The sequence below is a fragment of the Gopherus flavomarginatus genome, chromosome 20, assembly GCF_025201925.1.
Source record: "Gopherus flavomarginatus isolate rGopFla2 chromosome 20, rGopFla2.mat.asm, whole genome shotgun sequence".
Classification (NCBI taxonomy): Eukaryota; Metazoa; Chordata; order Testudines; family Testudinidae; genus Gopherus; species Gopherus flavomarginatus.
The window spans coordinates 2,127,428-2,142,504 of record NC_066636.1 but is presented as its reverse complement, the minus strand read 5'-3'; the positions used below and the strand labels follow the sequence as shown (position 1 = coordinate 2,142,504).

The following is a 15,077-nucleotide window of genomic DNA, read 5'->3' as shown; positions in this document are numbered from 1 at the left end:
GTTGCCAGCTTCCAGACTGCAATAGCCACCCGCTTCTCCACTGGCAGGGCAGCTCTCAATCTCGTGTCCCTGTGCCGCAGGGTGGGGGCGAGCTCAGCACACAGTCCCATGAAAGTGGCTTTTCTCATCCGAAAGTTCTGCAGCCACTGCTCGTCATCCCATGCTTGCAGGACGATGTGATCCCACCACTCACTGCTGGTTTCCCGAGCCCAAAGGTGCTATTCCACGGTGCTGAGCATGTCTGTTACTGCCACAAGCAATTGAGTGTCTTGAGCGTCAGGCGTTTCAATATCATCGTCTGACTCCTCACTGTCACTTTGCAGCTGAAGGAATAGCTCCACTGCCATGCGTGATGTGCTGGCAACATTCATCAGCAAGGTCCTCAGCAGCTCAGGCTCCATTTGTAACAGAAATCTCAGAAATCGCGCTGCAGACTCACAATGCCGCCAAACTGCTCGGAATGTGTAGCAAAGCACCACGGGGTGTTGGAACAGGAAGCGGAAAGACCCGCACACTTCCTTCCCCTCCCCACAAGCCACAGCGCCAAAATGGGATGAGGTGCTCTGTGGGATAGCTGCTCACAATGCACCACTCCAAACAGCGCTGCAAGTGCTGCAAATGTGGCCACACTGCAGCGCTGGTAGCTGTCAGTGTGGCCACACTGCAGCGCTGGCCCTATACAGCTGTACGAACACAGCTGTAACTACCAGCGCTGCAGAACTGTAAGTGTAGCCATGGCCTGAGGAAGGGGAGGCAGAGCCCAGCAGCATGCCTTGACAACCACTAGGGCCTTCCTCTAGCACTAAAATAAACAGATTAAAAACTTCCACTAAAACTGAAGGGTCAGAGACTGTTACTAATATTAAAACACTTATATCTGTAGCACAACTTGTGGGTCACATGCAAAAAGGGGACTCCATCTCTCTGCATGTTAACAGAGTTAAACAACAAAAGGAGCTGCATCGTTTAACTGAAGAAGACCTGATTAAAATACTGCAGGTGACAGCTGACCAGCCAGCATGGAATGTTAGAACTGGCCGAAAAGGGATTTGATGAACCAGTAACGCAGTCCCAGGGAATTCTAAATCCTGGGCAAACGGGAATTACTCGGATGGCAAATATTAAACAATCACTAGGGGAGCACCGCACAATTTATTGTGAAAGGCTGTCTGCTGCACGGCAAATGAATAAGATAAATGACACTGTGAATTGGCATCAGGACCCCTAGTATATAAATTTGCTAGTTAACAATGCCAGCACTGGGATCAAAAATCAAATGGAATAAGCAGCAAAACCAGACACCCCTCGAACTGAAGTTTTGGGTGTAATGCCGAGAACACACGAAAGTTTCATGGCCAGTAAGGCTGAAGCAGGGAAAAATAAAATCACTGATAACATAGTAGAGGAAGGACCTTAAGGGTTAACCATGAGCAGGCAAAGCCTCCAAGCCCAGGGCTTTAAAGACAAAGGGAAAAAACCTCCCTGGCTGGAATTGAGCTGCTGTTTGTTAAACCCAGGGGAGGTTTTAATGACATACAAGCTTAGGAATAAATTCTAACTGCGCCCTCTGGGCCACAAAACCCTCCGCCTACCAAAGGCTGGGCAGGGGAGAAAATGATAATAGCCCTCAATATACACAGCATGCATCCCCCGCACTGCATCAGGAGAGGCAGGAGATCTACCCTCCAGGCCCTTACCAGCACCTTAGGCAGCAAGTAAATCGGCTGCCTCATCAAACTGATCTGGTCTTGGCTACACTGGCGCTTTACAGGGCTGCAACTTTCCTGCTCAGGGGGGTGAAAAAAACACCCCCCTGAGCGCAGCAAGTTACAGCGCTGCAAAGCACCAGTGTAAACTGCCCCAGCGCTGGGAGCGCGGCTCCCAGAGCTGCAAGCTAAACCCCACGGCGAGGTGAAGCACCTGCAGCGCTGGGAGAGCTCTTTCCTAGCGCTGCCGCCGCGACCACACTCGCACTTCAGCACTCCCACGCAGCGCTGTACAGCTGCAAGTGGAGCCAAACCCGGAGTAACTACGGTTCACAGCCGAACAAATCTGCCCTGGGAGTATCACAGACCACACTCGCTGCCTCACCAACCCCTCTCCTTCGCAATGAGAGTGTCCGGCCTCAGGTAAAGTTCTTTGTCTTTTGCAACTGCAGAGCTGCGGTCGCCCTGGGTGTTCACCTCGGTTAGAGGCCACCAATCTGCTAAATGACACCAGAGCTTCCATTTCTCTTTTGCATGAAGTTAACCCTTCCGTATCTTCCTTTTCTGCTGGAAGCTTTTAGCTTTGGAAACCTTTGCTACGCCTCTGCCTAGGAGCAGCAGGGACATTTCACCGCTGCAGGGAGCTGCCCGAGGTGAGTGCTGTCTGGAACTGGCATGGTGAAACCCCTCCCGTGCTCCCACCCCCTGCCTTGAGTCCCCTCCCACACCCAAACTCTCTCCCAGAGCCAACACCTGCTCCTGTGCCCCCACTCCCAGTCCCAAACCCCCTCCCACACCCAAACTCCCTCCCTCCACTGGTAAGTATAACTCTTAATTAACCAGAATTGTTGACTGACCGGCACCCCTCATTCCCCCAACATGCCAGATAACAAAGCTTTTACTGTAGTGCAGAAACTATTGTTTCTTTGGTCCAGCGGGGTGTCCTCTGCTCCTGTACATCCACAAGCAACTCTCCTCTTGGGCCAGCGGTTAAACCTGATGGGCCCTGCAGACAGGGGGTGCCATTTAGGGAGGGTGGGGGGATCTCCCGAGCTCTGTACCACATTTGGGTGAAGTTTGCAGCAGGAGGGAAGATCCTGCTCCTCCTCTTCCCCCTGCCTGGCTCCTCTGCTGTGCGAAGCCGCAGCGCTGTCCCTGCCACTCCCAGCTTCTGCTGGCCAAGCTGCTTGGGAGCAGGCCCCTGCCTCCTGATCTGCTGCACACAGCTGGGCAGGGGCTGATGTCGGGGTGTCCCCCTCCCCCAGCCCATGTACCTGGTATCATAACCTAGTCCCAGATTTGGACCTTAGTGTCCAAAATATGGGGGTTAGCATGAAAACCTCCAAGCTTAGTTACCAGCTTGGACCTGGTAAAGCTGCCACCACCCAAAAAATTAGAGTGTTTTGGGACACTCTGGTCCCCCCAAAAACCTTCCCTGGGGACCCCAAGACCCAAATCCCTTGAGTCTCACAACAAAGGGAAATAAACCTTTTCCCTTCCCCCCTCCAGGTGTTCCTGGAGAGATACACAGAAGCAAACTCCGTGAATCTAAACAGAGGGATTCCACCCTCTCTATTTCCAGTCCTGAAAACAGAAGTACTTCCCTCTTCACCCAGAGGGCATGCAAAGTCAGGCTAGTAAATCTAACACACACAGATTTCCCCCTGACTTCTTCCTCTCACCAATTCCCTGGTGAGCACAGACTCAGTTCCCTGGAGTTCCCCACTAAAGAAAAACTTCAACAGGTCTTAAAGAGAAAGCTTTATGTAAAAGGAAAGAAAAAAATACATAAAAATGGTCTCTCTGTATTAAGGTGACAAATACAGGGTCATTTGCTTAAAAGAAATATGAATAAACAGCCTTATTCAAAAAGAATACAATTTAAAGCACTCCAGCAACTATACCCAGGTAAATACAAAAGAAAACAATAGAAACCTTACTATATTTGTACTTACAACTTGGAAACAGAAGATTAGAAAGCAGGAAACAGAAAAATCCTTCCCATAGCCGAGAGGGACAGATTCAAGACAAAGAACTCAGACACAAACTTCCCTCCACCCAGATTTGAAAAAGTCTGGTTTCCTGATTGGTCCTCTGGTCAGGTGTAAGAGACATTAACCCTTAGCTATCTGTTTATGACACCTGGTCTCTGCTGAGCTGGGGTGGGGAGACCGGCTGTCTGTGCCGGTGCCTCTGGCTCAGGAGTGGGGGCTGCAGCTGCTGCTCACTGAAGAAGTGTTGAAGCTCCTGAGTGCTCGGTTTGAAGCAATGGGTCCCAAACTTTTGAGGGTCACATGCCCCCTTATCCCTGCCAGGGCTGGGAGCAGGGCCAAGGCTTGGGGGGGAGTGCAGACAGGGGTAAGGAGGCCGAGGCTGGGGCCACAGATGGGGTTGGGTCTGGGGCCAGAAGCAGGGCTGGGATGGAGCCACAGCCAGAGACTGAGACTGGGGCAGGGGCGGGGCAGGGCTGGGAGCAGAGGAGATTGGGGGCAGGGCCAAGCATGGGGATGCAGCTGTGGGTGGGACCGGAGCAGATCTAGGGGTGGGGAGGGGCTGGGGCTCTCCCTCTCCACTCCCCATGAGGGTTAGTCTGGGCTGTGCCCTCCTGAAGGTTCCTCTGTGCCCCCCTAGTGGGGTGCACCCCCCACACACACATACACACACACACACACCCCGTCACCATCACACACTCCCCCAACCAGGGGAAAACTCTTTACCGTCAGCTCTGATGCACAATGATTCTTCTGAGTTCTGTGAAGTTGCAGAGGCAAATCTCCAGCTGTATGATGTTGAGCCTCCCCTTCTCTCCTCTATATATGGGAGCAGAGCCCATCCGCATATGGAAAGTGAAAGTGCAAGGTGAGTGAGTTGCGAGTGTGATTTCCAAAAACTGCTGCAGGACCCTGAGTCAGTAACATGAGCCCTTAGCTAACAAACCATCCTGGCGTGTCTCTTTTGCTGCCCTTGGTTTATCTTTGCGGACTCTCACCTAAGTTCTGACTCAGACGTCATCCTCTGTAGCTGGTGAGAGCTAAGGGGTGCAGAGCCCCTGGAGACCCAGGACCATGCGCAAGAAATGTTTGTTCTTGAGGGGAAAAAAGGGGCCAGATGAGTTTGACCTTTTGAACACTGCTGAGTGTTCAGGGAATGTAACAGTCATGATGAGAATATAGGGAAAGTGGGTGGATTCTAATTGCTGTAGGTCCCCCCAGCTTCCCCCCAGCACCCTCCAAGATGCAGTGCCCCCCCGTGTGTGACAGATTCAAATACATATCTCCCCCACAAAAAAAAATAGACAATAAATATTCTTACCAAATCACAAAGCCAAAAAGAGGGGTGAAATGATTCTGTTCGTAACAATTTACTCTCCTTTAAAGTGTACTGACTGACACAAACCAGAGGAATCCTACAATATTTCGTAGCAACGACATAATCTGTCAGTAGATGAGAATGTCTGTGAAGCTGAAGGAATCTATTTTGTCACTTCTTGAAAGACGCGCCAGCCTCTCGTGGACTTCTGGGAAATGGATACAACCAGAAATAGCTTCAGCAGCCTGGAGCGGCCTCCTTGCGTTCCTGGTCTGCCAGCTATAGGTTTCCCCTTTCATATGGGGCTGCCATCACCGCCCCTATGAAACGCAGCTCTCAAACTGCAAACCTGCCAGGGTGTCACACCAGCCAGCAAAATGGTGGACAAGTGACTGAATTGCGAAATGCCTCTATCTTGGTGACTCACACCATGATTCACAGATTATCATGTTTTTTTAAGCACAATTTTATAAAGAGTGAACTTTCCCCCATGCAAATCACAGCACTCCATACGCAAGCTAAGGCGTTGTCAGAGCTCAAAGCCTGGATCTGTAGGCCCCTCGCTGAGACTCCTACAACTAGTAGTGAAGACCTAGAAACAACAAGAAACTGGAATTAATTAGCAAACTTGACACTATCAGACTGGGTCTGAATTGAGAATGGGAGTGGCTGGCTCACTACAAAAAGTAATTTTCCCCCTTTTTGATATTCACACCTTCTCCTCAGCTGTTGGGAGAGGGTCAAATCCCCCTGATTGAATTGGCCTCACTAATACGGGTCCTCCACTTGGTAACGTAACTCCCATCTTTTTATGTAGTGTAGTTAGTGTAGTTATACCTGCATACTGTAATTTCCACTCCATGCATCTGAGGAAGTGCGTTCCAGCTCACAGAAGCTTATGCCCAAATAAATTTGTTAGTCTTTAAGGTGCCACAGGATTCCTCATTGTTTTTATCACAGAGTGTGTTCTGATTTACCACTCTCAGCATATCCAACAGCTTAAGAACATAAGAGTGGGCCTACTGGGTCAGACCAAAGGTCCATCTAGCTCAGTGTCCTGTCTGCCGACAGTGGCCAGTGCCAGGTGCCCCAGAGGGAATGAGCAGAACAGGGAATCATCAAGTGACCCAGCCCCTGTCGCCCATTCCCAGCTGCTGGCAAACAGGCAGGGACACCATCCCTGCCTACCCTGGCTAATAGCCATCGATGGACTGATCGCGGTGCGTTCCGGTCTCACCCCCTGCCAGCAGGTCGCCAGCACCGCGGTGCGTTCCGGTCTCCCCCCCACCCCCCTGCCAGCAGGTCGCCAGCACCGCGGTGCGTTCCGGTCTCCCCCCCTGCCAGCAGGTAACCAGCACCGCAGTGCGTTCCGGTCTCCCCCCCGCCCGCCCCCCAGCAGGTCGCCAGCACTGCGGTGCGTTCTGGTCTCCCCCCCCCAGCAGGTAGCCAGCACCGCGGTGCGTTCCAGTCTCCCCAACCCCGCCAGCAAGTCGCCAGCACCGCGGTGCGTTCTGGTCTCCCCCACGCCAGCAGGTCGCCAGCCCCGCGGTGCGTTCCAGTCTCCCCCCCACCCCGCCAGCAGGTCGCCAGCACCGCGGTGCGTTCCCCCCCCCCCTCGTCCTCAGCAGGCCGGCAGTTCCGCGGACCGCCCCCCCCCGCCAGCAGGTCGCCAGCTTCATGTTCCCTAGTGTCCCCTGTGCAGGCCACCAGCTACCTCCTCTACCCAGTGCAGATAAACCCCAGTGAGCCAGTCAGTCAGTTCCCCCTCCCAGGTGAAGTCGGGGCAGAAACAGTCACCCCATTGCTCGCCATGCCTTCGCTTCCCTGGCCTCTCTGTGTTATGTTAGGTATGTGGGAATGATGCGACAAAAAGTCTGCAAACTCCTTTACTGTGTGATAATAAGCAATGTAGCCTTTGTGTATTACATGTTTCTATCTATGTTTTTTTTTTAGTGGCCTTGACTAATGCAACCGGATCACCGGCCTCACGTTGGTTGCAGAACTTGAGAAAAAATCCACGAAAATCAAAAGAAAAATTGATCAAACCAGTTATGAATCACTACAACAGAGAAAGTAGGAGGACGCAGGAATGGAGAGAGAAAATGTATGAGTGGAGGCAAACACAAAGCAGGAGAAAGGAATTGACTACCAAAAAAACCTCAAAGCACCTGATAAGCCTCCTGGCTCGCCAAACTGCCTCTTTCGAGTCTCTCGTAGCCATGCAGGCAGATCTGTACCATGGTAACCCACAACCCTCCCAAAGCTCTCTTTCTTGTTTCCCAGTATTTGCACAAAACACCTTTCTCCAGCAGCCAGTTTCTTATTACCCACAGCTGCCCCCAACACCTGTACGATCACCTACCAGCCCTGATAACTACAATCCTTACCCTGTGCACTCCACCCCCATTACTCTGCAGCATAGTAATCCTGAAGTGCAGCAGACATTGAACAGTAATCCAAACAGGACATATTCAAACCTCTGAATGTACAGTCCACCACCCTAACCCCCCTGGCCTTTTATGTACTGTACTTTGAATAAAGGATTTTATGGCTTTTACAATACTTTTTCTTATTGCAGAAAGTGGTAAATACTGTACCCCAAGGTAGAAAGGATCACAGCAAAGGCACCAAACATTACTGTTGGCTCTCAGCATCAAATTGCTCACTTAAGGCACCCCTAATCCTTGAAGCCCTTTCCTGGGCCTCTCTAGTAGCCCTGCTCTCTGGCTGTGCAAATTCAGCCTCTAGGCGTCGAACCTCGGAGGTCCATTCCTCACTGAATCTTTCACCCTTCCCTTCACGAATATTATGGAGGGTACAGCATACGGATATAACAGCGGAGATGCTGCTTTCCCCCAAATCTAGCTTCCCATAAAGACACCTCCAGCGGGCTTTCAAACGGCCAAGAGCACACTCCACAGTCATTCTGCACCGGCTCAGCCTGTAGTTGAACCAGTCCTTGCTCCTGTCAAGCTTCCCTGTATACAGTTTCATGAGCCAAGGCATTAAGGGGTAAGCGGGGTCTCCAAGGATCACAATGGGCATTTCGATGTCCCCTACTGTGATCTTGCGGTCTGGGAAAAAAGTCCCGGCCATCAGCTTCCTGAACAGGGCACTGTTCCGAAAGATGCGTGCATCATGCACCTTTCCAGGCTATCCTGAGTAAATGTCAGTGAAATGCCCACGGTGATCCACAAGCGCTTGCAGAACCACAGAGAAATACCCCTTGCGATTAACGTACTCTGATGCTAGATGGGGTGGTGACAGAATAGGAATATGCGTCCCATCTATTGCCCCTCCACAGTTAGGGAAACCCATTTGTGCAAAGCCATCCACAATGTCCTGCACGTTCCCCAGAGTCACGGTTCTTCTTAGCAGGGTGCGATTAATGGCTGTGCAAACTTGCATCAGCACCATTCCAACGGTCGACTTTCCCACTCCAAATTGGTTCACCACCGATCGGTAGCTATCTGGAGTTGCCAGCTTCCAGATTGCAATAGCCACCCGCTTCTCCACTGGCAGGGCAGCTCTCAATCTCGTGTCCCTGCGCCGCAGGGTGGGGGCGAGCTCAGCACACAGTCCCATGAAAGTGGCTTTTCTCATCCGAAAGTTCTGCAGCCACTGCTCGTCATCCCATGCTTGCAGGACGATGTGATCCCACCACTCACTGCTGGTTTCCCGAGCCCAAAGGTGCTATTCCACGGTGCTGAGCATGTCTGTTACTGCCACAAGCAATTGAGTGTCTTGAGCGTCAGGCGTTTCAATATCATCGTCTGACTCCTCACTGTCACTTTGCAGCTGAAGGAATAGCTCCACTGCCATGCGTGATGTGCTGGCAACATTCATCAGCAAGGTCCTCAGCAGCTCAGGCTCCATTTGTAACAGAAATCTCAGAAATCGCGCTGCAGACTCACAATGCCGCCAAACTGCTCGGAATGTGTAGCAAAGCACCACGGGGTGTTGGAACAGGAAGCGGAAAGACCCGCACACTTCCTTCCCCTCCCCACAAGCCACAGCGCCAAAATGGGATGAGGTGCTCTGTGGGATAGCTGCTCACAATGCACCACTCCCAACAGCGCTGCAAGTGCTGCAAATGTGGCCACACTGCAGCGCTGGTAGCTGTCAGTGTGGCCACACTGCAGCGCTGGCCCTACACAGCTGTACGAACACAGCTGTAACTACCAGCGCTGCAGAACTGTAAGTGTAGCCATGGCCTGAGGAAGGGGAGGCAGAGCCCAGCAGCATGCCTTGACAACCACTAGGGCCTTCCTCTAGCACTAAAATAAACAGATTAAAAACTTCCACTAAAACTGAAGGGTCAGAGACTGTTACTAATATTAAAACACTTACATCTGTAGCACAACTTGTGGGTCACATGCAAAAAGGGGACTCCATCTCTCTGCATGTTAATAGAGTTAAACAACAAAAGGAGCTACATCGTTTAACTGAAGAAGACCTGATTAAAATACTGCAGGTGACAGCTGACCGGCCAGCATGGAATGTTAGAACTGGCCGAAAAGGGATTTGATGAACCAGTAACGCAGTCCCAGGGAATTCTAAATCCTGGGCAAACGGGAATTACTCGGATGGCAAATATTAAACAATCACTAGGGGAGCACCGTACAATTTATTGTGAAAGGCTGTCTGCTGCACGGCAAATGAATAAGATAAATGACACTGTGAATTGGCATCAGGACCCCTAGTATATAAATTTGCTAGTTAACAATGCCAGCACTGGGATCAAAAATCAAATGGAATAAGCAGCAAAACCAGACACCCCTTGAACTGAAGTTTTGGGTGTAATGCCGAGAACACACGAAAGTTTCATGGCCAGTAAGGCTGAAGCAGGGAAAAATAAAATCACTGATAACATAGTAGAGGAAGGACCTTAAGGGTTAACCATGAGCAGGCAAAGCCTCCAAGCCCAGGGCTTTAAAGACAAAGGGAAAAAACCTCCCTGGCTGGAATTGAGCTGCTGTTTGTTAAACCCAGGGGAGGTTTTAATGACATACAAGCTTAGGAATAAATTCTAACTGCGCCCTCTGGGCCACAAAACCCTCCGCCTACCAAAGGCTGGGCAGGGGAGAAAATGATAATAGCCCTCAATATACACAGCATGCATCCCCCGCACTGCATCAGGAGAGGCAGGAGATCTACCCTCCAGGCCCTTACCAGCACCTTAGGCAGCAAGTAAATCGGCTGCCTCATCAAACTGATCTGGTCTTGGCTACACTGGCGCTTTACAGGGCTGCAACTTTCCTGCTCAGGGGGGTGAAAAAAACACCCCCCTGAGCGCAGCAAGTTACAGCGCTGCAAAGCACCAGTGTAAACTGCCCCAGCGCTGGGAGCGCGGCTCCCAGAGCTGCAAGCTAAACCCCACGGCGAGGTGGAGCACCTGCAGCGCTGGGAGAGCTCTTTCCTAGCGCTGCCGCCGCGACCACACTCGCACTTCAGCACTCCCACGCAGCGCTGTACAGCTGCAAGTGGAGCCAAACTCGGAGTAACTACGGTTCACAGCCGAACAAATCTGCCCTGGGAGTATCACAGACCACACTCGCTGCCTCACCAACCCCTCTCCTTCGCAATGAGAGTGTCCGGCCTCAGGTAAAGTTCTTTGTCTTTTGCAACTGCAGAGCTGCGGTCGCCCTGGGTGTTCACCTCGGTTAGAGGCCACCAATCTGCTAAATGACACCAGAGCTTCCATTTCTCTTTTGCATGAAGTTAACCCTTCCGTATCTTCCTTTTCTGCTGGAAGCTTTTAGCTTTGGAAACCTTTGCTACGCCTCTGCCTAGGAGCAGCAGGGACATTTCACCGCTGCAGGGAGCTGCCCGAGGTGAGTGCTGTCTGGATCTGGCATGGTGAAACCCCTCCCGTGCTCCCACCCCCTGCCTTGAGTCCCCTCCCACACCCAAACTCTCTCCCAGAGCCAACACCTGCTCCTGTGCCCCCACTCCCAGTCCCAAACCCCCTCCCACACCCAAACTCCCTCCCTCCACTGGTAAGTATAACTCTTAATTAACCAGAATTGTTGACTGACCGGCACCCCTAATTCCCCCAACATGCCAGCTAACAAAGCTTTTACTGTAGTGCAGAAACTATTGTTTTTTTGGTCCAGCGGGGTGTCCTCTGCTCCTGTACATCCACAAGCAACTCTCCTCTTGGGCCAGCGGTTAAACCTGATGGGCCCTGCAGACAGGGGGTGCCATTTAGGGAGGGTGGGGGGATCCCCCGAGCTCTGTACCACATTTGGGTGAAGTTTGCAGCAGGAGGGAAGATCCTGCTCCTCCTCTTCCCCCTGCCTGGCTCCTCTGCTGTGCGAAGCCACAGCGCTGTCCCTGCCACTCCCAGCTTCTGCTGGCCAAGCTGCTTGGGAGCAGGCCCCTGCCTCCTGATCTGCTGCACACAGCTGGGCAGGGGCTGATGTCGGGGTGTCCCCCTCCCCCAGCCCATGTACCTGGTATCATAACCTAGTCCCAGATTTGGACCTTAGTGTCCAAAATATGGGGGTTAGCATGAAAACCTCCAAGCTTAGTTACCAGCTTGGACCTGGTAAAGCTGCCACCACCCAAAAAATTAGAGTGTTTTGGGACACTCTGGTCCCCCCAAAAACCTTCCCTGGGGACCCCAAGACCCAAATCCCTTGAGTCTCACAACAAAGGGAAATAAACCTTTTCCCTTCCCCCCTCCAGGTGTTCCTGGAGAGATACACAGAAGCAAACTCCGTGAATCTAAACAGAGGGATTCCACCCTCTCTATTTCCAGTCCTGAAAACAGAAGTACTTCCCTCTTCACCCAGAGGGCATGCAAAGTCAGGCTAGTAAATCTAACACACACAGATTTCCCCCTGACTTCTTCCTCTCACCAATTCCCTGGTGAGCACAGACTCAGTTCCCTGGAGTTCCCCACTAAAGAAAAACTTCAACAGGTCTTAAAGAGAAAGCTTTATGTAAAAGGAAAGAAAAAAATACATAAAAATGGTCTCTCTGTATTAAGGTGACAAATACAGGGTCATTTGCTTAAAAGAAATATGAATAAACAGCCTTATTCAAAAAGAATACAATTTAAAGCACTCCAGCAACTATACCCAGGTAAATACAAAAGAAAACAATAGAAACCTTACTATATTTGTACTTACAACTTGGAAACAGAAGATTAGAAAGCAGGAAACAGAAAAATCCTTCCCATAGCCGAGAGGGACAGATTCAAGACAAAGAACTCAGACACAAACTTCCCTCCACCCAGATTTGAAAAAGTCTGGTTTCCTGATTGGTCCTCTGGTCAGGTGTAAGAGACATTAACCCTTAGCTATCTGTTTATGACACCTGGTCTCTGCTGAGCTGGGGTGGGGAGACCGGCTGTCTGTGCCGGTGCCTCTGGCTCAGGAGTGGGGGCTGCAGCTGCTGCTCACTGAAGAAGTGTTGAAGCTCCTGAGTGCTCGGTTTGAAGCAATGGGTCCCAAACTTTTGAGGGTCACATGCCCCCTTATCCCTTCCAGGGCTGGGAGCAGGGCCAAGGCTTGGGGGGAGTGCAGACAGGGGTAAGGAGGCCGAGGCTGGGGCCACAGATGGGGTTGGGTCTGGGGCCAGAAGCAGGGCTGGGATGGAGCCACAGCCAGAGACTGAGACTGGGGCAGGGGCGGGGCAGGGCTGGGAGCAGAGGAGATTGGGGGCAGGGCCAAGCATGGGGATGCAGCTGTGGGTGGGACCGGAGCAGATCTAGGGGTGGGGAGGGGCTGGGGCTCTCCCTCTCCACTCCCCATGGGGGTTAGTCTGGGCTGTGCCCTCCTGAAGGTTCCTCTGTGCCCCCCTAGTGGGGTGCACCCCCCCACACACACATACACACACACACACACCCCGTCACCATCACACACTCCCCCAACCAGGGGAAAACTCTTTACCGTCAGCTCCGATGCACAATGATTCTTCTGAGTTCTGTGAAGTTGCAGAGGCAAATCTCCAGCTGTATGATGTTGAGCCTCCCCTTCTCTCCTCTATATATGGGAGCAGAGCCCATCCGCATATGGAAAGTGAAAGTGCAAGGTGAGTGAGTTGCGAGTGTGATTTCCAAAAACTGCTGCAGGACCCTGAGTCAGTAACATGAGCCCTTAGCTAACAAACCATCCCGGCGTGTCTCTTTTGCTGCCCTTGGTTTATCTTTGTGGACTCTCACCTAAGTTCTGACTCAGACGTCATCCTCTGTAGCTGGTGAGAGCTAAGGGGTGCAGAGCCCCTGGAGATCCAGGACCATGCGCAAGAAATGTTTGTTCTTGAGGGGAAAAAGGGGCCAGATGAGTTTGACCTTTTGAACACTGCTGAGTGTTCAGGGAATGTAACAGTCATGATGAGAATATAGGGAAAGTGGGTGGATTCTAATTGCTGTAGGTCCCCCCAGCTTCCCCCCAGCACCCTCCAAGATGCAGTGCCCCCCCGTGTGTGACAGATTCAAATACATATCTCCCCCACAAAAAAAAATAGACAATAAATATTCTTACCAAATCACAAAGCCAAAAAGAGGGGTGAAATGATTCTGTTTGTAACAAGTTACTCTCCTTTAAAGTGTACTGACTGACACAAACCAGAGGAAACCTACAATATTTCGTAGCAACGACATAATCTGTCAGTAGATGAGAATGTCTGTGAAGCTGAAGGAATCTATTTTGTCACTTCTTGAAAGACGCGCCAGCCTCTCGTGGACTTCTGGGAAATGGATACAACCAGAAATAGCTTCAGCAGCCTGGAGCGGCCTCCTTGCATTCCTGGTCTGCCAGCTATAGGTTTCCCCTTTCATATGGGGCTGCCATCACCGCCCCTATGAAACGCAGCTCTCAAACTGCAAACCTGCCAGGGTGTCGCACCAGCCAGCAAAATGGTGGACAAGTGACTGAATTGCGAAATGCCTCTATCTTGGTGACTCACACCATGATTCACAGATTATCATGTTTTTTTAAGCACAATTTTATAAAGAGTGAACTTTCCCCCATGCAAATCACAGCACTCCATACGCAAGCTAAGGCGTTGTCAGAGCTCAAAGCCTGGATCTGTAGGCCCCTCGCTGAGACTCCTACAACTAGTAGTGAAGACCTAGAAACAACAAGAAACTGGAATTAATTAGCAAACTTGACACTATCAGACTGGGTCTGAATAGAGAATGGGAGTGGCTGGCTCACTACAAAAAGTAATTTTCCCCCTTTTTGATATTCACACCTTCTCCTCAGCTGTTGGGAGAGGGTCAAATCCCCCTGATTGAATTGGCCTCACTAATACGGGTCCTCCACTTGGTAACGTAACTCCCATCTTTTTATGTAGTGTAGTTAGTGTAGTTATACCTGCATACTGTAATTTCCACTCCATGCATCTGAGGAAGTGCGTTCCAGCTCACAGAAGCTTATGCCCAAATAAATTTGTTAGTCTTTAAGGTGCCACAGGATTCCTCATTGTTTTTATCACAGAGTGTGTTCTGATTTACCACTCTCAGCATATCCAACAGCTTAAGAACATAAGAGTGGGCCTACTGGGTCAGACCAAAGGTCCATCTAGCTCAGTGTCCTGTCTGCCGACAGTGGCCAGTGCCAGGTGCCCCAGAGGGAATGAGCAGAACAGGGAATCATCAAGTGACCCAGCCCCTGTCGCCCATTCCCAGCTGCTGGCAAACAGGCAGGGACACCATCCCTGCCTAACCTGGCTAATAGCCATCGATGGACTGATCCTACATGAATTTATCTAGTTCTTTTTGGAACCCTGTTATCGTCTTGGTCTTCACAACATCCTCTGGCAGAGAGTTCCACAGGTTGACTGTGTGTTGTGTGAAGAAATACTTCCTTTTGTTTGTTTTAAACCTGCTGCCTATTAATTTCATTTGGTGACCTCTAGTTCTTCTGCTATGTAAATAACACTTCCATATTGACTTTCTCCACACCAGTCATGACTTTATAGACCTCTATCATATTGCCTCGTAGTCATCTGTTTCCCAAACATTTATGCATATTGCACCTTTTCATAAGATTTACCATCTGTATCATTTTTTTTGTTATCAGATTAAACATTAGCATCAAACTTTTTATC

At 50.8% G+C, this 15,077-nt stretch overlaps 1 protein-coding gene across 1 annotated transcript in view; it reads left to right on the top strand.

Annotated features, from left to right (window-relative positions):
- Positions 1–2,026: 2,026 nt before the first annotated feature.
- Positions 2,027–15,077, top strand: part of LOC127038350 (interferon-inducible GTPase 5-like) — a 43,784-nt gene continuing 30,733 nt past the window's right edge. The window contains exon 1 of the mRNA XM_050930934.1: positions 2,027–2,129. Within this exon, the coding sequence (XP_050786891.1) occupies positions 2,110–2,129 (20 nt within the window). The 5' untranslated portion in view covers positions 2,027–2,109. The remainder of the gene's footprint in view (positions 2,130–15,077) is intronic.